We start from the raw sequence: 25,230 nt of genomic DNA, 5'->3' as shown, positions 1-25,230 counted from the left end.
CGTGGTCACGGATGTTTAATCTCACATGGCACTTGTTGCTGCTGCCCAAAATAACACTGTGGTTCCCTGGATCTCACTGTGCATTAGTAGCTCTGTTGTTTTGGTTGGATTTTGTTTTTTGTTTTTTGTTTTTTGCAGGGTGCATTGTTACAGTCCAGTGTACTTTGGTAGTGGCACATGCAACCTCAATGTGAAGGGAAAGAGGGGACAGAATTCTGGCCTTGATCCCTATAACACATGGCTGTCAGTGGGCGGGATAGCAAGAAGAGCTGTGTTGGTCCCAAGGCAGGCATTGGCTGACTTATTTAGGTCTTTTTGATAACATTAGTATGGCCAGGAGCACCTTAGCTTCCTTTCCTTTCCCTTGTCCTCCTTTCTAGGATAGGAACCGACTTAACCAAATACAGGGAAAATGTGTGCTATGGAGAATGGTTGCCATGGTCCCAGAGCTTCAGCACTTCGGGGGGTTTGTCTGTGCTTTTGTGTTCCTTGGTCTGTGGCCTTGAAGAGGAGAGAGCCTTTTTCAAAGAGGTCCAAGAGGATCAGTTTAGTGGGTGCTTCTTGCTTTTACAGACCTTGGGGATAGGTTTTATTTGCTGTACTAGAAGCAAAATGCAGCATCTCTCAGGAAAAAGCCTCTCATTTGTGTGTCTTCCCTTCTGTAATGGAGGGGGAAGAAGCTGAAGTGTGAACCAATGTCTGAATGTTTGACAAGATGTGAGGTTTGCCATGTGGCATTATCTGTGTGGGAGTGAAGGTAGACAGCACTGCTGTTCTGTAGGGAGCCTTGTCACTGGGCACTTCGGGGAGGGAGTGTTTGTGATGCTGGTTCCTGACAAAAAGGTATTAAAAAATATATATATATAAATCCCTGGAGAACCCTCTGATCCTTAGAGGTCACCTGAGCAGGAATGCAGTGGTGGAGGGCAGGGTTGGGGCTGCTCATGTTTCCACGCAGGAATTCTCCAGAAGTGTAATCCCTCATGCAGCAAGTTAACCAGTAATCAGGCCCTGCAGTCACGCGGCTGCTCAGTGTGCCCTGGGCTGGATGGCGGCTGTGGGGCCCCAACACGTCCCTGCAGGCAGTGGATTGGGCAACGACCAGTTGTCCATTCAGTTCTGGTCCCAAATCTTTATGGACTGGATCTTCTTGCAAAGCTGTGTTGGTTCAATTTCCGAAGGGAAGTATTTAAAATCTCAGCCTGGCTATTTGTTAGGATTCTTCTGCTTTGTATTGCACGTCAGCAATGTGACTTGGCAGCTGCACCACTGTGTGTGCATGCTTGCAGGATGGATGCGGGGCTGAGGGCAGCTTGGGCTCACAGAGTCCCTGCTGGAGGAAACATTTCTTGGGGAATGGGGTGGATCCTCTGGTCAGGATAAAGCGTTGAGCAATTGGAACCGAACCAGGATCCACAGCTCAACCCCACTGTCTGATGCTGACTGCAGGTGTGTCCCTTCCTGTAAGTTGACCTGATCTTGGACTCGTGGATGGCCTTCTGATGACCTTGAGATCATTCCTTTGCCATCTAGTGACTTCTGGTTAGGCATGTCTCTTGACGAAAGCCTTGAGAAGTCCTGCAATAAGCAGGCACTTGTTCCACTTGCATCCTCCACTGCTGGAGAGGCAGGACCCAGCACTTCCTATTCTTTATTGGTTTTCTAGAGTGTTTCAGATGCATGGTCCTTGTTGGCACCATGATTGGGGATGACTGATGACTATAATTTCCATCGGTATGGGGAAAAAAAACCACAAACAGTAATCATCTCAAGTAGGACAGCAGGTACTGTGGAGGTGCTGCTAGGGCTGTTACTATGAGAAGGATGGGGAGATTTCAGCATTGATGTGGGAGGAGGCATCAACTCAGCAATCACTGAATGGCTTGGGTTGGGAGGGATCTCCAAATTCCTCTAGTTCCAAGAATTCAGGGGGTGAGGTTTTGGACTTTTCTTATTTTTTTCACTAGGGCATGTGGCTGAAGGGCTCAGGTCCCAGTCCCACTGCCCCTGCCCTGGGGCACAGTGTGACTCCCTTGTGGCTGTGGGATGTTATCAGAGCAGAGCCAGTGGGAGACGTTAGCATGCAGCACTGGCAGCTTGCTGGTGGGTGTAGAAGCCCACACAGCCTTTATTTCTGTTGTCTGTGTCACGTGAGCTGACAAAGACAGCCGATGTTATCAGATCAATCCCTCTGGGCTGTTTCTGCATTGATCCTGAAAAGTGTCCCAGCCCTTCCCCTGCTCCCAGTGGGCACTGTCAGTGCAGCTCCTGCCCCTCACCTGTGGGATTTTGTCTGGGTCCTTCCAGGCAGCTCTGGCTCCATGTGGGCTGAGCTGAGCCATCTCTCCTCTGCAGGCAGATATATGTATATGTATATATGTACATTATATAGAGATACGTGTTTTTTGTAGGGTGGGGAGAAGTTTTAGGGCTGAGCGGTTTATTTCACCAATTAAAAAACCCAACTTGTATCCCTTTGTGTATATTTGTATTCATGTGCTTCTCTTAATGAAACAGCTACTAATGAATTTTAAAAATTGAAGTTGGAGCAAATATTATTTCAGCCTGTGTCTCCCTTGGGATGTTGTTGGCCCTTCTCATTCTTGTGGTCTGACTCAACTCCTGTTATCTGCCTCCTTATTGGTGTAAGTGAAGCACCAAAGGATTAATGTCCAGGACCTGGGCTTTGCTCAGGCTCAGACTCCTGTTGGCACCCTGCTCCAAGCTGTGTGCTGTGCACTCAGTGTGCCTGGACACGTCTTGTGCTCTGCATGGAGCTGTAGGCTGTAATTACTTCTCACTTAGGCTGCAAAAACTATTTTTCCTCTTAATCCCACAGCAGTACTGAGTCACCAGATTTCTTAGAGTAGTGATTATTCATGCTCTGGTTTAAGAATTAACATTTTTTGAAGCTCTGTTTTGCTTAGATTTAGTTTTTCATTTATCGTTTCCTTTCTGCTTTGGAGCTTGCTCTTTCTGTTCTGTGTTTCCTGGAGATCCTGCTGGTTCAGCCTGGGCTGGGTGATGTCACCCTGTGCATGAAGGCTGGAAGGACCTCAGGGGGTCCTCTCTCCCTCCTACAGCACACTTTGTGCATACTGGATGTACACTTGTTTCTTTCAGCAGGTTTCAGGTTATTTATCAAGAAGGAGGGTAACACCACCTTGCCTTTATTTTGTGCAGCATGCCACAAAGCACCTGAACATAGCTGTTGAAGCTTACTCATCCACCCTTATATATGTATTTATAATAAATACTTGAATAAAGTGAGCTCTGCTAAAGCTTGTCCAAAGTCTCTTTGATCCTATCTCTGTGATGAGACACAGCAGAGGGCCGTGTTGCTTTTTCAGTCCCTGTACATGTTTAAATACAGCTGAATTTGGCAGGTTGTCTTCCTGCAAAAAATCAACCTCATTGTTCTTATTGGTGAGTTTTATCTTGCATAGTATCTGCTAACACTGAGATGCTCTTTAGGTGGCATTAAGAGGCTTCTGAAAATCTCGGTGTTCCTCTTCAGATGGTCAGGAATAGTGTCAGGGCAGTCATTAGGTACCAGCAGGATGTGCTGGAGGTGAGGGGAACAATGGCCTGAAAAGAGCTCCTGCACAGCAAACTGACCTTTTAAAATACATTTCAGGAGACATGTCTGAAAGCAAAGCCAAGAAGATCGAGATAAAAGACGTGGATGGGCAGACACTGAGGAAGCTGATTGATTACATCTACACAGCTGAGATAGAGGTCACGGAAGAGAACGTGCAGGTGAGTCTGCTCCAGTCACTCCCCTGGAAACCCGAGTCAGAAGCTGGCTCCTCAAAGGCCCTTGGGGATGACTGATCTCTTCAGGAAAGTAAATGGTTGAACTTGAAAAAAGAGCTCTTTCCAGCCTTGTTTAGTCTTGAGGCAGTTTGCTGCTTTGCCTGTGCTTAAGTCTTATTGCATTTAGCCTTTGTATCGAGCTCTTGTAATGAGCTTAGGCATTTGCCTTCCAAGAAGCTGTGCTGACTTGTGGGTCAGTCTGTCGAAGGTCAAAATACACTCAAACAAGCAGAGAGTCAAATGTGGCTTAAGGTCATGGCAGAGGAATCTGGCTGCTTGTTTTTAAGTTCTGGGGAATTTGAATAGTTTGGCAGAGCTTTGAGTGGAATATATTGTTAAAATGAGGGCATTCTTCCCTTCTTTGTGTGCATTCTGTCTTGCAGCTCTTTGAGGCAAATATTAGTCTGGAAGTGGAAGGCGTAATTGAAAGGCAGACTACAGACAAAGCAGGATGCTGAGGAATAGTGTTTTGTTGTCTGTGTCACATGGCTAAGGCTACTGGTAAAGCTTTTTCTTTGTGCTAGTATTTATGAGAAGAAAAGGGCTGTGCACTTAGCTGCTGATGTCTGGAAGGGATGCTGGGAGATTGTTGCTTGCTCCTCATTTTTGTTTGTAAGTGACAGTTGGAGCCTGGCGTCTTCCTGCCTGTGATTTGGGCATTGGATGGGATACAGCAGTCAGTGTCACTGGAGAGAAAGAGGAGAAATGCCATGCTTCTATTGACCTAATGAAGATAGCAAAGCTAGACTATTTAGAAACCCATTACTGCTTGAACTCAAGTTATTGCTGTGGCTGGGACACGCTCATCTGCTCCAATCCCTTGTGGATGGCACAGGCCCTTGGTGTGCTGTAGCACATGGCTCTTCCTGCATGAATCTTCCAGGTGCTGTTAGAGCAAAGAAGATGCTCAAACCCATTGCAGATCCCCTCCTTCACTGCAGTTGAGCTCATAGGGATCTGAGATACCATATAACTTCAGTAATTATAGTGGAAAAGCAATGTGAAGCTCCTTGGACCTCTGGTGTCCTCCATTGCTGGGGGAAAAATGGTATTTCCTGGGGGAAAAGTGAAGCCTTACATCCATGTGCTTTCTGAAGCATCTGCTTTCCTTTCATACTGCTGGTTGGTAGGTGGTCACAGAATCACAGAATGGCCAGGGTTGGAAGGGACTTCAAGGATCATGAATCTCCAACCCCCCTGCCACATGCGGGGCCACCAACCTCCACATTCAATACTAGAGCAGGCTGCCCAAGGAGTCCAGGAGCACCCACTGAGCACATGGAATGGGCTGAGCTCGGGCTGCTGTCTGATGTGCTGGAGCCATTCAGGCTGCTGAATGGAGCTCGCTGGAAGTTACCACGTATGCTCCAGCTTTTCTCCAAGAGAGCATCACAGTGCTTTGTGCAGCTGCACCTGGCACAAGCAGTGTGGCTGCTGGGGCGGGCTGTGGTGCCAGCTCTGTCCTGCTGTGTGCTGACAGGAGAGACCTGCCTCGGAAGCCCAGATGTTGCATTTTGTGATCAAACAGAAAGCTCAAAATCTTTTTCCAGTAAAGCCAAACGATATCCTGCCTTGCAGTGGTCTGGGGATTACAAGGAGTTGAAGTAAGAGCTATGCATATCTTCATATTCTGGCTCACCTCTCTTGGACAATAAGATCAAAAATATGTTTGGTGAATAGTAATCTTTAGGCGTAGAGTTTTTTTTTCTATAATAAAGCAGGTTTTTTTTCTCCATGATTTATTTAAATAACCACCTTGTGAGCAACTCTGTAGGCTGGAGGTAAATTAATTCATGAAGGCTAAGAAATGAAGCTGATCTAGGGCAAGATTAATGGACTAGTCTAAGTTTTATTGTGTGATAAAAATGTCTGTGCTTAAAATGTTTTATGGGATTTAATATCATTTTGTGAAGAAGCCCATCAAAATTTTAAAGAGAACTTTCCCTCCTGCCTGTGGGTATTTTGTTGCTGAACAGAATGCTGTAAGTGGGTTAATGTCCACCTGTGGCCATAGAAGGGTCAGCAGAAAAGAATTTTCTGTTATTCCCTGGAAAGGTTCACAGCAATGAAGGCAAACCAACGAGAAGCAAGTGGAAGAAGCGAGCCCTGGATAAATGTGCCAGTTAACTTCACTGTAGAAATGACAAGAGAAAAGATTGCTAAATGGCATGAAATGAGCAGATACAGCCAATGTATCCAACACATGAATAAATAGAAAGGCCTTGTCAGTGAGCAAAAGAAAACAAGAGCAGAGTCGAAAGGAGAAAAGCCAAGTAGTGAAAGTATGGTGGGAGCAATGGCAGGAGCTCCCATGTGTGCTGCTCTGATGTGAAGCAGTGCCCAGCTGTCGCAGCAGCAAGCCTTCTTATCAGTGCTTTGTTGTTTCTTTTCTAATAGAATCCTGTCTTTCCTTTTGCTGTTGTAGCCCTAAGAGGGTCTCCAGGAAGTGAGGCTGTTTGCCCGAGCGTGTATTTGTGTAGCTGTTTGACATTTTGTTTCACAAAGTTTTGGGTTTTTTTTTTTGTTTTGTTTTGTTTTTTTTTGTGGCTTTTGTTTTGTTCTTGTACACACATCCTTCCTTGTTTTCCAAGGGGCCAGCACAATCAGTTCCAGTCATCTCTGTAGCAAGTTGCCCCTCAAAGGTCTGTCCAAGTGTGCAGGTAAAGCGGCCATGTTGTAACAAGTGCTCCTTTTGGAGTATCATAGCATCAAAGAATGGCTTGGGTTGGAAAGAACCTCAAAGGTCATCTAGTTCCAACCCCCTTGTTGCAAGCTGGGCTGCCAACCACTATATCAGACTGCTCAGGAGCCCATCAGGCCTCGCCTTGGATGCCTCCAGGGATGGGGCATCCATCCATAACCTCTGTGGGCAGCTTGTGCTAGTGCCTCACCTCATTTCTTCCTAACATCTAACCTAAACCTCCTCTCTTTTATTTTAAAACGCAGATGAGAGCCAGCCTGCCCAGCTCAGTTCTTCTTTATATATTGGAACTCATTTTCAGAGAGATCACGAGGTGATTACAGTCAGCAGTGGGATGGCTCAGGGATCACAGACAATAGAAGGGTTTCTGTACTGAGTGTTTTGTCTCAGAACACATCTGGGATTTAAACTCTCACTCGTTGGGAAGGTGTGGAGCAGAGGAGGAATTTGTCTTCACTGCAATCGTGCTGTAGTCTGAGGGAAATCCATCCAGGAATTTCTCTTCCCTTTCTGTTGTACCCCACGTCGAGGTTAGATGGAAATACACCTGTATCATATGTATGACACATATTGTTCATTTGAATGTGGAGCATGATGAATTTGTTTAGGGGAAAAAAAAATCTGTGCTGTGCAGTTTCTGCAGAAGTGAGGAAAACTGATAGGAGTGAATTAGGGAAGTTCACTGATGTTCACTGATGTTCACTGAAGGCCTGGTTGGGCTGCAGATGTCCAAGAGAGATATAGGTGGTGAATACTGTCCTGCTTTAGCATGTCATACCCATTCTTACCAATGACACTTAATTACTTGCAGGCAGCCTGAGAATTACCCTCCCAATTAAGAAAGTCGTTACCATTAGGTTTGTAACGATTCCCTGGGAAAAGTCCAGATTAACCTGGTTTCACAATTCAATCTTTACTGATGAAGCACAGAGTACTGTATGCATGGTGTGTCCTTGTCTGCTACCACAGTCTGAGGCATGGCTCAGATGGAAAGGAAAATGAAGAGATGTCTGGAAATCGGTTTACTGGGGGAAATAGATGTTGAAACTGTCAGCTTTGCAGACACAGCTTTCATAATAAAAAATGACTTGAGAAAAGAGGAATAAAGCTTTGCTGGAATCGATAGCACTTCCTATTCAGAAGCGTGCTTCTGCACCTCAGGTTTCCCAAAGGACTTAAAGACTTCAAAAGAAAGGAAGGAGAGTGTCTGAGGCAGATGCAGTTTCAATACAGCCGCAGTACAGGGGTGCAAAGTGGGTCATTTCATCTCCCTTCCTGCAGCGTGCTTCAAAAGCGACAGTAGGTTCAAGCTGAGGGTAAGGCAGGGAGCCTTTCAGCTCAGCTTTGGGAAATGCAGTGATCTGGGACTGTTTTCTCTCTGCTGCAAATGCTCCGTGCTTGGCATTGCTCTCCTGGAGTGTTGCAGTCCTTCAGCTGCAGGCTGAGCTCTGCTGGCCTTCCTATGCCTTGGGGAAGTCTTCTAGGTTGGATTGTATGTGTGGCACTGGGGGCTGTGCTGGGAGCCTGGCAGGTGTTCCTCTGCTTCCTAATCTCACTTCTTACTGAGAAACAGCTCAGCTGTTCTGTGTGAAGTCGGAGAAGGTAGATCAGGAGGGAAGCTGTAAGCTTCTCCCTGCTTTCTCTCTTTTACATCCCTTCTTATGCCTGTTCCTGGAGGTTTGTGGCTTCCTGATCCCACATGTGTGCTGCTTTGGCTGTTTCACCCATGTGAAGCATTTCAGCAGAACCACTGTTGCTCATGCTACCCTGTGTGGTAGCAACCGGGGAGTGGTAAAGGCTCATTGCCTTCCTTACACTGAATAGCCACATGATAGTAATGTCATTTTATCTCCATGTTCCATGTGCAGTGTAGAGTTATGTGATGAAAACTGAGTGTTGAACCTGCCCTGCAGATGCAAAATCTGCTTGTTTCTCTTGCTCATGACTTCCTCTTTGAGCTGTCTCCCTGTTTGGGCAGATGTGTGATCCCAGCTGTGGCTCTGGATGTGCTGCTGAGGATTACAGCCAGTACCTTTCCTGGCTTCCAATTTGACTAAATTGTCAAAGCAGCTTAAAAGCTTTAATATCTCCCCTGCCTTGGGGAAGTGCTCCTCTCCCCATCTGCAGAGGTGGAATGTTGTGGGTTGCCTCTTTGCTGAGGTTACCTGCAAGCTAACTTCAGGCTCTGAAGTCCAGCATTAACACCCTGAATGTTGAAAGAACCTTACAGCAACACAGATCACTTTTGGCTGAAAGATGTTTCTAGTTTGGAGACATCAAAGGCTTATGAAAGTATTTAATGGCACAGACAGTGTTCTGTAAAATGTGAGGCTGGTACAGAGTCTGCAGAGAGCACAGCTGGAGAAATAGATTGTTATTACTGTTCAGTGCCATAGATGAGGTTCTGGACATAATTTATTTAGCAAAGAAATCAGTCTCAGTAGTATAACACATAATTTAGGTACAATTACAAAAGACAATTGGATTTGGTAAGGAGGTTGAATAATATTTGCTCTAAATTGTTTGCAGTGGTTGGTGTTCAAATACTAGGAGCCGAATTCAGACCCAAGTGAGTAACTTGCCTGGGTGTTAATGAGGCTGGAGTTGGGTCCTGCTGTATGATTAGGCAGGGCATTTCCTCCTGTTATTTCTAAAGGAAACAGACATTGTGCTGGCGGATATCCTTTGCTTGCTTTTTGCCTTCCCTGGTAAAAAAACAAGTAGAGTGGTGAGATGTTAGCTGGGAAATAAGAAAGAGAAAATCCTCTCATCTGTTGATAAGCTATTTTTATCCTACTTTTAAAGGGTTATATGATAATGCTCATTTTGAAATAACTGCAGTGGTGTGAGGTTCCTTCCCTGCTGCCCACCCAGCCAGCCTGACACTGCAGTAGGAGAACTGGGATGTGCAAAGAGCTCTAGACATGAGTATCAATGATGAGCTTCTTCTCTCTTGGGGCAGCAACCCCAAACACTTGAGCTCTGCAGCCCCACCTGCAGTTGCATACTAAATGGACAGGGTGTGTGTGGAGGAAACTTTGGTCATGGGTGGTTTGTAGGCAGGTCAGGCACTCACATTTCTGCTGATAGGAGATGGTTCAGCCAGATAGAAAGTTGCTCACAGCTAGGTTCCAAAACCACAAGAGCTTTGCTATCTTGATTTAATCAAAACCACAAACTAATCTCCTCCTGGCATCAAGAGGCTTGGGCCAAAATGGGCTCCCAGGTTAATTGTTTTCTTTTTCTGTTTACTGTTGCCTGTTGGAGTGGCTGGTGGCAGCACTCAGATAACACAGAGCTGGGCTGGAATGCGCCAGGGGCTTAAAAAACACCTGGGGCAAGCTATGAGTGTCCTGCCATGATGGGAAATGGGAGTATGGGGGGAGGTGAGTGGGGAGGGGAGGGCTTCTTCCCTTCTCTGGCACTGAGATCCAGGGAGGTGAATGTTGCTGACCTACTTTTTTTTTGTTTAGCAGCTACTTGATGCAGGGGGTTTTCATGGTGGTTTTTTTTGTTTTGTTTTTTTGGGGGGGGGGGTTGGAAATAGTTTTCCGGAAATCTGTGCTCAGATGTTGTGCACAGATGCCCAATTTGAAGGCCATGTGCAAAGCAGAGCTGCGGAAGAGCTGGGATAAGAAGTGTCCACAGTTGCTGTAAGACGTAGGAAAGGAAGTAGCTGATGTCACAGGCTGGAAGATCCTGACCCACGTTGTTCTCTACTTCCTATCCTTGCTCACTGACCTCCAAGATGGTCTTTCCAGCGGATGTTGCATTCTTGATCCAGTTTTGTCTTCGATTTCTGCCTTTGATTTTGTAGGTACAAAGCAGCACCTCATTTACAGATGAGCAGTGCTGAAGTGTCCACAGCATTCTGTGGGGGGTGAGATAGGGGCTGGGCTGTTGATTTGAATGGCTGACCACGTTTTTCCTGAGAGCTCTGCTGTCATCAAAACCTGCTCAAGCTTGCTGCAATCCCTCTTTCTAATGTGGGGCAGTTTGGGAACCCTGCAGCATCCACAGTGATGCCTCTCTACCTGGAGAAGGAATTGCATGTAACTTTTGCAAGTTGGGTATCAATTTTTCTCTGTTGCTAACTCCAGTTTTTCTTTCTTCTTGTTCCAGGTATTGCTGCCAGCTGCTAGTTTATTGCAGCTGATGGATGTTAGAAAAAACTGCTGTGACTTTCTTCAGTCCCAGCTGCATCCCACGAACTGCCTTGGAATTCGAGCCTTTGCAGATGTGCACGCATGTACTGAACTGCTGCAGCAGGCAAATGCCTATGCAGGTGAGCAAAAGGTCATCCATCCCTTAGTCAAGTTAAACCTGCTTGCAGGCACAGCAACTTGTAGCAATATGTTCATATTGGTCTCATCATGCTTCTAGACCAGCAAATTGTTTATTGTGTTATTGATTTGTGGACTTGTTGTGATACTGCAAATCATGAAACGTAGTTTGGTGGCAGGGAAACCAGGAGGCAAAATAAAAACAAGCCAAAAAACCAACAAATGAAACCCCAAACTCCGTGTCCCAGCCCACAGAGTAGTTCCTTAGTATGTTCTTATTTAGCTCTCTGGCTTCCTGCTGAGCAGCAGAGTTGATGTCCTGTTACCCTCTCAAAGGCGTGCTGCCTGCTGAGTGCAGCAAGCTGTGTTTGGGGGATTTGTGCATTCTGTGAAAATTTGTCAGCAGGCAAAACTAAATCTTGCGGGTGGGAATGGGAACACTCATCTGAAACAAACTCTTGTGCAACTTGAGCCTCTGGTCTGCAGAGCAATGGCAGCTTACGCCGTGGGTAGATGAACTCTTGTTTCTTTAATTCCTTGTTAGTGGGTGTTTGGTTGCAGTAGGTAGGTGCAGGCAGTGGCTTTCAGTGTTCCTCCTCTACATTGTAAATGTGAATTTGTTTCAAGCAGGCACGTGCTTTTGGCTCCCCTGCACTTTCCAGTCTCCTCTGGGAGAGTTGCCCTTGAATTCTGCTTGGGATTTCTCTGCTCAGTTTGTTTTTCTGCTTTTCTGTCTATTTATATAGGCAAAAATACACCTGCTTTCTCCTAGAGCACCTGCTCTGTCCTGCAACGTTTTCCTTGGTGTGGTTTTTATCCTTAATTGGGACATAAGTAGGCTCAGTGGAATAAAAACATGCCCACTGAGTCCTCCTCTATTCTCTTGCAAATAAAAGTAAAATCTTTTCAGCTGCTCTGGCTGTATTATCCCCTAGAGGAAAAGGTACCCTGGAAGGAATAGTTAATTGTGTAAAGGCTTGCTTGTAGTATCTCATTATCCTTGCTTCCAGGCCCTGTTTAATCTTTAATTCAACAAGCAGTGCATTCACTGTATATTTATTTGGTTGTTTGGCAATTAGAAAGTCTGCTTTGTTGTTTTATTGGCCTTTGTAAGTTCCAGTTAGTACAGTAGCCCATGTAATGTTAATGGAACTCCATTAATAAAAATGTCATTAAAATTCTTTTTGCTGTGTTGTTTATGCAACGGCCTTAATCCAAGACAGAAGTCTCCAGGCTCAAGAGTCCGTGTGTATGTGAACTCAGTTGCTTGGGCAGTGCTTGGTTCTGGCCAAAGGAGAACTTCAGTAAGCAGAGGAGCTGCCGTGGTGGAAGCAGGCACAAATTACTTTATTAAAATCAGTAAATATTTTTACTTGCTTCCAACAAATAACAGAGATCAAATATCTTTCTTCTTCCAGATGCCAGTCGAGAATGAATAGGAGATTGTGCCCAGAAGTCAGGGTGCACACAGATCACTGTGTCAGGAGCATTTCCTGTTTTTCAAGTATTTAAGACCAGGAGAGATCTGTAGATCTTGTGTGTGATTTCCAGCATAACACAGAATATTAAGCTTTATCCACATACTGATATTTTCAGTCAGAACCTTTGGCTTAGCTGTTGGGTTTTAGTGCCCATTGGGTTAACTGGAGTGTGTGGCTGGAGAAACCAAATGTCTGCTGCAGCACCGGCATTGGGGAAGGCATTGTTTGGGTGAGTTCTGCAAGGAGATCCCCTCTGGAAGTTGTGCCAGCTCATGTCCCTGTAGAGCTAGCTGCTTTTTGGCAGGCAAAGCTATTCACAGAGGTGAAAAGAAGAGGCGGATCCCCTGCAAAGGGAGCTCTTTGGATATATGAGTGTGAGCTACTCCAAGCTCAAGATTTGTGTTTCAGTCAGAGGTAAATGGGATGTGGCAAATGGCAGGATTAAATTGGTGTAAATTGTAAGAAATTATGGGAAAACTAAAATTGCCTGCAACTGGCTGATGGCCATTTTGACCTAGAAATTCTTTCCTAGAAAATACTTTCTGGTTAGATGTAAAGCATGACAGATTTGATGATCCCTTTTGGATCTGTACTGCAAACGGAATTCTTCCAGTTTAGCATTACAGGCAGAGATGCGAATTGCTGTGTTTTAAGTGGCTCCCAGAGTTACAGCACGGAGGGATTTGAAGGCATAAAGGAAGAAGAAACTTGTGCAGTTGCAGTCTAAGTGGAAGGAGGCAAAACTGCCCGGGAAGGTGGGTGATGAGTTTGGAGGAAGAAGGTGAAGTTTATGCATGTCCAGAAAAAGTTAGAAGGTAGAAGCAGAGAAAGAGATCTGATCCCATTTGTGTTTAGAAGGCAAGGTTCTGCTCCTGCCCATCTGTCTGTGTGCTTCTTTGCACATACAGATGGATCTGGATGCTCTGGGTCCCCTAGCTGTTTGCTGCTGACCTGTATCCTCCAAACTGGCAGTATTTGGCTGATGTGTGTTAAAAGTGGGCTTCGCTTTGAATACCTACATATGTCAGGGGCTCTTGCTGGAGTCTCTCATCCAAGTGTTGGGCAGGTTTGATTCTGTCTACGTTGTTGAAATGGGTTAGGAGCTGACTCTCAGGATAGCTGGGTTGTTTACTTTTCTTAAGGAAGATATTGACACTTATCTCAGTTGTTACCAGCACTCGTATTTGCTCCTGGAATGAACTTTGTGGCTTTGCAGAACTTTAAGTTCTACTTTATGATTTACTGTTATTTATGAAAGAGTCTCATGAGGCTTGTGTTACTTTAAACAGCATCACATTTCTCAACCTCCTCTGCAACTGTTTTCTTTTCTTTTCCTTGTGCCACCATTCAGATGCAGTGTGCTGTTTGTCTTGGTTGCTCAGAGCTGTAATAATAGCGGTTCTCTGAATGCTGCAGTCCTTCCATTGACTGAAATCATTATAATTTTCTGTTCCCCTTTTTCATCTGTTGAACAGAGCAGCACTTTCCTGAAGTGATGCTAGGAGAAGAATTTCTTAGCCTTAGTCTGGACCAGGTTTGCAGTTTAATATCAAGTGACAAGCTCACAGTCTCCTCTGAAGAAAAGGTACAGTAAATTGTATAGCAACGTTTAAGAGTGTTGGAATGTTTCTAGATTTTACATTGGAAACTGTTCTCACATTATGCTCTTTAGGGGCCATTTTCCACCAGAGCTCATGAAAGGAAAATTAAAAATAGAGCGAATCCTTAAACCACATTAAAATGACCTTCACTTGGTTGTTCTTTATAGGAGGTAATGATTCTCTGATCCGTATCTCTTCCAAAAGCCCTGGGGAACAGAACTGAATTCCAACCTCTCATCTGCTGTTGGTGTAAAGCTCATATTACCTGTTGTAAAACCTCAAAAACAGGTGAATTGCAGTAGGCCAGGGAGGAACGTTGCCTTCTGTTGCACTTTGAACAGAACAAGGAAAAGAAGCCCACAACCAAAAAGGACAAAACGTTTTCCTGGCATCGTCAGTTGTTTTAGTGGAAGAGGGAAATAAACCACTTGTGGTTGATGTTTTGTGGTCGAAATGTTGAACTCCTCTCATGCAGTCTGCAGTGCTGGATAGGAGTGGGAGAGGTGGGTTATGGCACCTGGTGAGTCCTCCTGGCTGTGTGCCCCAGGGACAGGAAGAGGAATGCCAGTAGAGGCTACAGGAGAGCTTGGGAGTTACCTGCCTTGGACCTTCGGGCACTCTGGTGAATGCCTGTGTTTTGGTGGGGTTGGGCAGCCATTCTGTCCTCCAGAGCTGCACACCCATCCACCCCAGCCCATGCAGATATGCATGTACTTGGGCCCATATGGGCCACGAAGCTTGCCAGAAAACCTGCAGCACAGAAGGTGTAGATGCACGTAGACCTCATTCAGATCCCAGCCTGCACACCAGGAGCACGGAGGCGTTTCAGCAGCGTGCTGCTGCTGCTCAGGCAGGGCTGGAAGGGGAAAACAGACCACGTGAACTCCAGGCAGAATTGCTTTGCGTGAGCCAAGCTGCCTGCAAAGAGAAGTGCACGTTTAGTAACAGTTTTATTCCAGTTTTCTGCAGCATTGTTAAAAAGCTTTTGATTGGCCTTGAGCCCAGAGAAATCAAAGTGCCCACTCCCTCATCTCCACTTTATACAATCATAAGCAGTATTTCTTTAGCTGGTTCTAAACGTTGAATGTGGAAATGGGTGGAAGGAAATAGAAGCGTAAGCTGCGTGTTCAAAACAGCATGCTAATAACAGGAGATAAGCAGGGAACAGGATTTGAACATAAATGTGAAATATGTGCTGGAGTCCAGAGAAGTGCTGAAAATTGAGTGCAGATGAGCACACTGCTGCTTTGGATTAGCCTCAGTATGATGGATGAGCACGTGGACAAGCAGTTTTCCTATCTGCTGGTGTAATTGATGTATCTGTAGCTGTACATGCATATACATCCGTGTGTAGTTAGGTAATTATTTTTCAGCAGCAAAATATAGTAAGTACCTCAATTGTTTGAGAGCTATGTTGTCCCAACCAGAATTCATGAGACGTCTTCATGCTCCTGTGTTTGCTGTGTCCCACACATTTGCCAAAGCATCCCCACCTCTCGTTGTCACAGCTGAGCCCTGGCAGAGCCAGAATACAGCAAGGGGGAGGGAGAGCATAGTTGCTACAGTGCCTCAGGTCCGTGTATGTGTTCTCTCCTTCCTCTGCCACCCCTCAACTGATACTAATTGGCTTGATAGATTGTATTCCTTTACTCTTGGCACACTTGCAGCCCTTGGCTATCACGACTACAGAAAATTATATGCAGCGGGGTAGTGTTGGTATGTGCATACCTCTGTGTTTTTCACCAGCACTGAGGTGGTTAATGCCTCATACACTCCTGCTGCTTTACCTTCCTTTCAGAACGTTTTGCTGTCATGTTCCTCTGTACCTGGATTAATTGCTCCACTGCCCTATTGGGCTGGTGCAGAATAGGTTAATGCCAGCATGTTTGTGGGCTAAACATTGCTTTCTGCTTCTTCCATGCTCGTTTGCAATTAAAAATCTGGTAACAACCTAGTTTCCATTTTAAATGCCTTGTAGCCAAAGTGAAATTGTTTGTTTGTTTATTTGCATTTGAAAACGCTTGAAGCTTCTGCAGTATTTTCCTCTGCTGTTCACTGGTGTTTGATTACCGGGCTCCCTGTTGCTTGCTGAAATCCTATTGCAGCTTCCTGAATTCCAAGTAGTTCAGAAAGAGCTTTGTTGGCATAGGAAATGAGGCTCTTGCTTTACTGCTCGCTTTGGTTTTTTTAAGTGCATAGTTGAGCAGAGAGGAGGAAGCCCCTCTGCTCTGCCTCTCCTCTGTGTGAGTGTCTGTTAGGGCCTCCTGCAGATACACTTGTTGCAACAGCTGAGGAGCGAGGTGGTGCCCTCCATTCCTGTTGTCAAGTTACTGACCTTGGGCCCAAACCAAATGGTTCCTTGGGGAGGGATGGAAGAACGAGAAAAGTCTCTTTGCAGATTGCCCTGACCATGGGGAGACCCTGGCAGGCAGGCACTGGGCGAGGGCAGCTGTGCAGGGGGATGCTCCCAAAACCTCACCAGTAAGCAGAGAGGGATCACAGCTGTAATTTTTCATTAGATGCAAGCTGAGTGTCAGGCTGTCATTTGGACGCTGGGATTCTCCACTGCAGAGATCAGCATCCTGCTGTGTTACAGCTGAGACTGCGCTCCTTGCTGTCCTGCCTGCCCGGCGTGCCCTTATTTCCCTGTGCCTGCCTGCCTTCTGTGGGTATTTTGAGATCTGTCCTGTGGGTTTCTCATTCCGGGGGACGTGGTGTGTGTTGATTAAGCAGAGAGGTGAGCGCACTGACTTGCTGTTTGAGCTGGCTCCTCCAGGAGGGGTATTTGTTATCGGTGGTAATGGTTGTGGCTGTTTTCATGAATAATGCCCAGTGCAAATGTCAAAAGGCCAATTAAGTTTCCTGGCTGCCTTCCAGGAGCTCTGTGCAAGAAGAGGTGTATGATTGTCCTGGACACACGCTCAGCTCAGTGAGTGATACAGCACAGCCAGATGGGAGGTGCTCATTAACCTGCATGCTTAGTTCACCTCTTGGCTACCGAGGTGATAGCTCTAGCTACAAGCTGCCCCCACTTCTTCATCTGTCTGGTAGAGACCTTGCATCTCCTTCAACATTGCAAAACGCAGCGCTTCTGGTGTGGGTGAGGCGACTGCAGGCTTGTTTGTTCTCTTCTCTACATTCATTGTGTTTTATCTGCGTAGGTCTTTGAAGCAGTTATTTCTTGGATAAATTACGAGAAGGAGTCTCGCTTAGAGCACATGGCTAAACTGATGGAGCATGTTCGCCTCCCTCTTTTGCCCAGAGATTATCTTGTACAGGTCAGTCTGCAAATAAGTAATTAATATTGCACTTAAGCTTCTTAATCAGTGGCTTGGCTGTTTGCTTCTGAGATGGCTAATTTGGCGTGAAGCAGAGTCTGTCAACAGAGGAATAAAAGGGAAAAGTGTGTGGACTCTGAAATCTGTGTGTGTTTGTTTTCATGCATGCAGAAACCCTGTAAAATGTGACCTGTGCTCTGCCCAGCAGTGCTAGGAGCTGAGCTCCTGCCAGTCTTGGTGGAAGCATTTAGAAGTAAATATCTTGGGATTTTTTGCCTTAAAAACACTCAGGTAGTGCTTGTACAAGGCTGCATGGTTTTCTCTATAGTGTACATGTGATAATTTTGGCTTAAGAAGAGTCCTGTGCAGGAGCAGGCTCTATGAATGTGGGATTGTGTGATGGTAGGTGAGATGTGCTCTTAGTCTGACTTAGTGATTGTTCTTGACAGCATAATTCCTGGGATCTGGGCCTCAGTAATGAGATGAGAAGGGGTTGGTATGTGGGCTTTTAGACTGCTCTGCTTTCATCTTCTGTCTAAAAAGTCAACGCAACAGAAATAAAACTGATATACAGAAGATGAATGCATAATGTCTTTTTTCTTCCTTTTTAACTGTATCCTCTGAGGCAGGAACAGATATGGCCTTTTCTTAAAAATTATGACTCAAAATGAGGAATTACTCATTTTATGTGCAGACTCCTGCTGAATTCTCCTCTGTTGAGATATTAGGTGTCTGACAGAGAGTGATAAAATAGAGGGAGAGCTGCTGCTCTTTAATGATTCTGGAAGAAAGGGAGCTTGGATGTGAATGCATCTGTTTCTTTGGAAAGGGCTGGAATTCTCTGTCGGTCTTCTGCACTTTTTGTGTTGGTACTTTGGAAGAGAAGTTCTGGTTTCTGTGTGCTCCTTGTGACCTGTGCCACCAAGTGCTTCACTTTAAATGACCTTTCATGTGTGTGCATGCTCTCAGACAGTTGAAGAAGAAGCTTTAATCAAGAATAACAACACATGTAAAGACTTTCTTATCGAGGCCATGAAGTATCATTTGCTTCCTCTGGATCAAAGGCAATTGATCAAGAATCCCAGAACAAAGCCAAGGACTCCTGTCAGCCTGCCAAAGGTAAGCCAAGGTGTCACTGTGTCACCTCACACAATGTTACTGGTGGCATTTTCTGTCTTTTGAAAGGAGCTTATGTGCTTTTACAATGCTTTCTAACTCTGAATTGTTTGCATTTCAATCGCTCTGAGCCCATTAGAGGAAGTCCCTGATCAGGATGCGAGCTGCATTTCCTCTGTGTTGTGGCCAATCCTCAATGCTTGTGTTGGGTGAGCAGAGCAGGGGAGGGAGCTGTTGGGGAATGTGCCATGTCATCATATAACTGGTGCTGCTGGAGACCAGGGGTTAGTTCAGACAAAATGTTACCATCTGATTCTGAGCAGAACTGCAGACACAAGCTGAAATCAGCTGGGGTCAGGTGTTACTGCAGTCAGTGAAGACATCAGGAGTTTACATCAGGCCTGTGAAAGAAGAGCAGAAGTCACAGCTGCAGAAGGAGAGTGTCTGTCACCTGTGTGGCAATGGATATAGGCTGCAAACAGTTCACAATACTTCAGAGCTGCTTCACTGCCTCTTCTGGCACTGCATATGCCCACTGTGGGTATGTAATGAAGTTCAGTAAACCAAGACAAATTCTCAGTATCTCTGTTCAAGGGACAATGCTCTGCTCTTAAAACATTTTCTCAGCCGTGTGTGGTCTGGGGGCAGTGGCTGTGTCCCCAGAGCTATGGCCTCAGTGTCACTGACCATGGGCTGCAGGCAGCTGCCAGGAGCTGGATGTGGCAACAGCACTGCAGCCTTGCTGAGGTACGTTGTCTCTGCTGCCTGTTGTTTTTCTGTCTCTGCAATCAGAAGGCAGGAAAGCAGGAAACAGCGGCACCCAGACGTGTGAGCAGGAAGTCTGAAGCAAATTCCAATAAACTCGGAGCAGCTACTGAATAAATAATCCTCATTACTCCCTGTGTTTATCCCGGAGGCATGAGATGCTTTCAGCTCCACTTTGTTAGTGAAGAGAAAATGACAACAGAAACTGTTTGACCCATGCTCCAGAGATAAATGCAGTTGGTCATTGTGCCTGTGAAGTTGGTAGTGAGCTTTTCAGCGATTGTAAGATGCCAAAAGCACTGTGTATTATTTTTCTAAGTACAAAGCATACGGAGTCTGGTTTGTGGGTGGATATGAGATCTCTACTATTCACATGTTCACATTCTGGAAGGTCTCAATAAATTGCTGATCTGCAGAGCAGCTCAGTACGTTGTCTGCTCCTCCTGCAGGCACTGAGGGGGTTTGTGTAGAAGCTCTGGGGTCACGAAGGGCCATGTGACCCTTGTGCAAGGATTAAAGAAGTTAGTGAGTCAGTGACTAAAGAGATTCTCAGCATCTACTAATAGCATGACCTACGAGTACCAACCCAGATCTTCTGTGGGGCTGATAACTCTTTTTTTGTTGTTCTTTTTTTTAACTATAAAGAAATGGGAGAAGGTGATGATCTCCTAGCAATCCGGTTACTGGGAAACTTTCATCTCATCCGCTGGTCCTGCTGTGAAATCTCTTAAGTCTATAATCACGTGAGGCTCTGCAGCTTTCCATGAGAGCCTGCTGCACACTTAGTGGTCAGACTGCTAATTTAGGTTGATTTACCTCCTAAGGTCACACTGTCTTTCTAAAGCAGTTCACTGTTTTCATACTCTTGAAATAATTTAGAGCATTGTCTAGCCCTGGACTTCTGTGGCAACTGTGATAGGAGTTGAGCTCATTACCTCATGACCTCAAGTGGAGTCTCATCCCTCAGCCGCCTACAGGTGCCTTGTAGAGGCTGATGCCAGTATCTTCCCTTTAACTACATTTGGAGCCCCCTTATCTCACTCACTGCTCGGTGGCCTTGTGAAAATCAGATTGTCGTAGTGTTTGCTCCTGTGGTAAGAGAACAAATCTTCCCCCTTGGTAGCGGTGGAGGGGACAGAAGGAAACACATTCAGATCAAAGTGCAGGTAGTGCTGTTTATAAATGCCAGAGGTTCGGATGCTGCCTGTGCACATGGCTATGGGCTGCCCTCCAGAGCTGAGGGCTGGCAGCAGGCAGGGCAGGTTTGTGAAGGACTGCACTGCATGTGGTCGCAGCAGAGCATTTCTCAGGTTCCTGAGATTCACTGTTGATTAGCTTCACATAGCTCTTCCCTATCTGCGTGGAGTTTAAGGTTTAATTACTAGATTTGCATCAACACATGTAGCAGCCAGAGGCTTTAATGAAGCTGACAACCTACTTCCTTCAGCAGCCCAGCAGCACTGGGTCTTAAGTCCTGCTTTCCCCAAGTGACATCTTCCCTGCAGGTGACAATACAGCTGGCAGGTTTAATTTGTTAAGTGGCATTGATTATTTTTAGCACCATCATGGAGATAATGACTGAACACTGGGCTGGCTGTGGAAATTACTCTGGGATCTTCTTTGCTTAAAAATTCTTTGGCCACAAGCCTTGCACACACCCTGCTGCAAACTAATTCTGTGTTTCATAGGGAAATAGGGCAAGTTGCCTGCTTGGGAAACAGTGAGGAAGGGTTAATGGGGGTTGTCCCATGCAGTGTGTGTTGAAATGGAGATGAGGTTTTTCTTTTGAAGGATTGACTGAAGTAACTGTCTGCAGAGGCTTCCGGTGGGCTTGCAGCTTTTGCCTGGCAGCTGCTATAGGCTGGGGTGGGCTGCTGCATTCTGTTCAGAGAGCAGTTGCCCAGGCTGATGTCTGAGGTGGCCCAGCTCTCATTTTCCCTTTCCAGGTGATGATTGTGGTTGGCGGGCAAGCGCCCAAAGCCATCCGCAGTGTGGAGTGCTATGACTTCGAGGAGGAGCGGTGGGACCAGGTTGCTGAGCTTCCCTCCCGGAGGTGTAGAGCAGGTAATGGGAAAGCTTGCCGCTGCTTTCGTTGTGTCCAGCTCTTCAGAGCCAGATGAATGTGTCCTCAGTCATCACTTCAGCTTTCCTCTGTGCTTTCATCCTCAAACAGCTTTCTTTTTGCCGTTCCTTTTCCTCTTTCCCTATACGTATGCCCTTTGTGTTCAGGTGGGTGCCCTGCACTCTGCAGGGCTTGCTTTCTGCCTGTCTGCCCCTCATAGTTACTATCCCCATAAACATCCAGTTCTCTGTGGTTTCCTAGTGAAAAATCCGAGGAGCTCAGTAAAGCCCTCTGGGTCTGTTAAGGGTCAGTGGAGAGTGGGTCTGAAAGCTGGGAGCGTTTTCCTGACAGTATGATATAGATGTGAATGTGGATCACCATTTGGTGTCCTCTGTGACTCCAAAAAACGCTTCATTCAGATTTGAATCCATCTGTGCCTTATGTTGCTGTGCGTTCATGTGCATTTTACCATCCTTACAACACGTATATTTTATCATACTTGGCTCCACTGCTCTTAACCTGCAGAAAGCCCTCAAGACTTGCCCACGTTCTGCTCTTCCCTGCTGCCTTAAGCACCCTGGCAGCCATCTGATAATACTTGGTTCTTCAGCTGTTTGTAAAACCTCCATAAGATGTCTCTCCTCCTTTATCAGGTGTAGTGTTTATGGCTGGCAATGTTTATGCTGTCGGAGGCTTTAACGGATCCTTAAGGGTACGCACTGTTGATGTGTACGATGGCGTGAAGGACCAGTGGACATCCATAGCCAGCATGCAGGAAAGAAGAAGCACTTTGGGTGCAGCTGTGCTCAATGATCTCCTGTATGCAGTGGGCGGTTTTGATGGCAGCACTGGTAGGTGACTGAACAAAAGCCCGACCCAAAGCAGTGTTTTCAGAGACCCCAGCAGAGTTTGCAGAGCTTTAGTGAGGTTCCCGAGCAATTCTTCAATAATTTTGTAGAGAATGTGCCAGAGTCTGGGTGGGTGCACTGCGTGCAGTACCAAACATGTTCTGACCCTTCAGTAATTGAGTGTCTCACCCAGGTTCTTTAGTGAAATGGTTCTTTCAGTCTCATTCTCTATATGAACATGCTGATTCTGACTGAAAAGGGATTTTTTCTGATTTTAGTTGAAATTTGCATAGCATCATGAATGAAATGTGCATAGGACATTTTATGGGGTATGCTTGTCTGGGAGTTATGTTGCTAAAACTGCTTGTTTAGCTTCACACCTCTGCTGTAGCTATTTCAGCTGGTGATGAGTACAGTGCAGAATGCTCTGGGGTAGTTTTTCATCCTTTGCATAGACATTTTATAATGCTTGAAAGAATGTGAACCTTTGGGATTGGAATCTGGACTCTGCTCCATGTTGGTGCCCTGGGGCAAGGGTCCATGTGATTTTTCCAGCTGCTGGAGAAGTGGCATTGATGTGGTGTGTCCAGCTTGAAACCAAAGGGACTGGGAAAATTGGGTCTCAGGAGTGCGGGGGGAATTACGGGCTTGGGTGGAGGTGGAAGGCAGATGAAAGTGCAACACCAATCTTTTTCTCTTCTCTTTTTTTTTAATTAGAAAACCTGTGTATCCCCTTTTTAACTAGGTCTGGCATCAGTTGAGGCCTATAGCTATAAAACCAATGAGTGGTTTTTTGTGGCTCCCATGAACACAAGAAGAAGCAGTGTTGGAGTTGGAGTTGTGGAGGGTAAGAAAACCATCAGCCATTTCCATCAAGCAAACGTTTCAGTGTCAAACAGAAGCCTAGTAAGTGCAATAGGAAGTAACTGAAGGACCTGTTCTCAACACTATCTTTGATTGGTAAAGATTTATTTTATCAGACCTAATTGCTGCAGCTTTTTTAGTTCTCCTTTATTTATAAGTGAGAAACTGTGTGCTGCTTTCCAAGAGCCTCAGACCTGTATCAGACCAACCCACGCCTTCTGTGAATGCTGTTAGGTGTGTGCAGGTTTCTCTGAATTCTTATTCTGCCTGGATTGCTTCTGATGACAGCAAACAGTGTTGTGCAGTGCACTGTTGCCATCAGCAGACAGTGTGTGGATGGAGCACCTATCACAAGAAATCCGCTCAGTGGTAGAACAGGAGCACAGTTCATCCCACAGCCCCAGGCTGGTGGTTTGGCAGGAATGCTAAAACCAGGCTTTCGGGCACAGGCAGCACCATTTGCTCTGGTTCATAAGTGAACAGGGGCTGATGATTATGAATGCTGATATTGAGGCAGCTCAGGAGTGGGGCAGGTGAAGTGAACAGAGCAGGTGGTGCAAGGGATCGTGCAGTACCTGTTGGCACAGAGGTGCCAACAGCCAGCCCAGGTGGGCTGGAACCAAGCAGCTTGGTTTGCATCCAGGAGAAAGAGCAACTTAGGTAGAAACCTTCAGCAAAATCAGTTCTGAAGCAAGGGAAAGTTCTTGGTTGACCTTCTCTTAGCATGGTGTAACAGTTTCCAATTAGTACCCTGTGGAGCAGCCAATGGCACAAAGCTTGTTGTGTACTCTGCTTTGAACTCACTTGGTTTGAATGGGAAATGTGTGAAGTGTGTTTGGGAGAGGAAGAAGATGAAGTCAAAATGACGCGTGGGGGTTGTGCTAAATCTGCATATTCCTTTAAATAAACATCTCGTTCAAAATTGGCCCATTCACGTGCCTGTGGAGTGCTGGGCTACTGACAGTGGTTTGTTTAGCTGCAGTGGGTTGGTCGTTTGAATTCCAAGCAAATATGTAATACATACTTGAGAAATATGTTTCTATGAACTATTTTCTACTGGATGCATATGAAATCCTTTTGCTTTGCTTTGTTTAACGTGTGAGAAAGTGTTGCATGTGTTGGAGTTCACAATAGTAAATGAGTGTGTGATGGAGAAGGAAAGCTGATTGTAATAGTGTAGGGAACCAGCTGCAGCATGCAGTTTACCCCCAGTGCTCATCTGAATATGATGGAGATTGATTCAATGCCTGTAGGTAGTGAAAATATCTAAGGATTGATGCCAACCAGGGAACTTTATCTTGTCCTGCTTTGTCTGGCACTCGTGCCTTGGTTGATTGAGTAACAAGTGGCTTCAAACAAGAGCTCGAGGAGGCTGTGAGTGAAGCTGTGACCACAGAGGCAGGACCACATCCTTTTGAAGCCCTGAAATATCAAAGTGTCAAGCATAAGACTGTCGATGATGGCTGTTGTTGGGAGTCTTGTGTAAGAAAGAAGCGCACAGCATAGACATACTGTCCTATGTCCCACAGGATTTCTGTGTCATGGTCACTTGGCATGAGTGAACAGAGTGGCCTCAGCTGTACCAGCAGCTTTGGTTTGTCCTGGTTTGTCCTAGGACATTCAAAATTGGGTTTACGTTTCCACGGAGGTAATATATTAAGGGTTGTTGCAGATTTATTGCTTGTGTAATTAATGTACAGTATTTACCTTTGTCAGCTCACCTTGCTATGTGGCACCTGAACAGGAGGAAATGCTGATCAGAAGAACATGCTCTGGTATTAACTCATCTCCTAGGCCAACAAGTCATTCAGAAAACCCTCAGGGCTTTGGGCTTCTAATGAATCTGTTGTATAATGATGGTTCCCTGTCTTGCCTGACAGCTTTAAAAGCAAACAGGCCCACTGTCTGTGATCCTGCTTCAGATCCTTTCAGTAGGGTTTGCCCCAGACATGCCAGCAGGCTCAGGCAGCTCTACCAGGGCCTTCCAAGCTAGGATCTGACCTCAGCAGGGCTGCCAGGTATGGCAGGGGCATCATACATCAGTCATAGCCGTGATGCTGATGCCAACATGTGTCTCTTGCAGGTAAGCTCTATGCTGTGGGGGGTTATGATGGAGCATCTCGCCAGTGCCTTAGTACTGTAGAGCAGTACAACCCGGCCACCAATGAATGGACCTACGTGGCTGACATGAGCACTCGACGCAGCGGTGCAGGTAGTGGCTCTGGTGTGTTCTTAAAAGGAGATAATCACTGGGCTCTCCTCTCTTTGTGAAAGGAAAGGGAAAATGTGTTTTGGCAAGTGAGCTGGCAAGTGCAGCCTGTTATTTTCTGCCCCCCTCCCGTGAGGGGAAAAGCCATAACTGCTTGGAAGCTCTCAGCATCTTTCCTGACTTCATTATATTCTTCCAAATTGAAA

General features: G+C 45.9%; 1 protein-coding gene across 6 annotated transcripts in view; it reads left to right on the top strand.

Annotated features, from left to right (window-relative positions):
• The window catches only part of KLHL3 (kelch like family member 3), a 112,655-nt gene that overhangs the window by 80,443 nt on the left and 6,982 nt on the right, over positions 1-25,230 (top strand). For all 6 annotated transcript variants that reach the window (XM_042881716.1, XM_042881715.1, XM_042881712.1 and 3 more), the window contains 9 exons: positions 3,638-3,759; positions 10,640-10,802; positions 13,757-13,866; positions 17,044-17,160; positions 18,130-18,279; positions 20,988-21,105; positions 21,757-21,954; positions 22,697-22,798; positions 24,899-25,027. In XM_042881716.1, coding sequence (XP_042737650.1) covers positions 3,638-3,759; positions 10,640-10,802; positions 13,757-13,866; positions 17,044-17,160; positions 18,130-18,279; positions 20,988-21,105; positions 21,757-21,954; positions 22,697-22,798; positions 24,899-25,027 — 1,209 coding nt within the window. The remainder of the gene's footprint in view (positions 1-3,637; positions 3,760-10,639; positions 10,803-13,756; positions 13,867-17,043; positions 17,161-18,129; positions 18,280-20,987; positions 21,106-21,756; positions 21,955-22,696; positions 22,799-24,898; positions 25,028-25,230) is intronic.

The sequence above is a fragment of the Lagopus leucura genome, unplaced genomic scaffold, assembly GCF_019238085.1.
Source record: "Lagopus leucura isolate 7727_CA_CO unplaced genomic scaffold, USGS_WTPT01 Super-Scaffold_100030, whole genome shotgun sequence".
NCBI lineage: Eukaryota > Metazoa > Chordata > Aves > Galliformes > Phasianidae > Lagopus > Lagopus leucura.
This window is presented reverse-complemented; position numbering and strand designations above follow the sequence as displayed.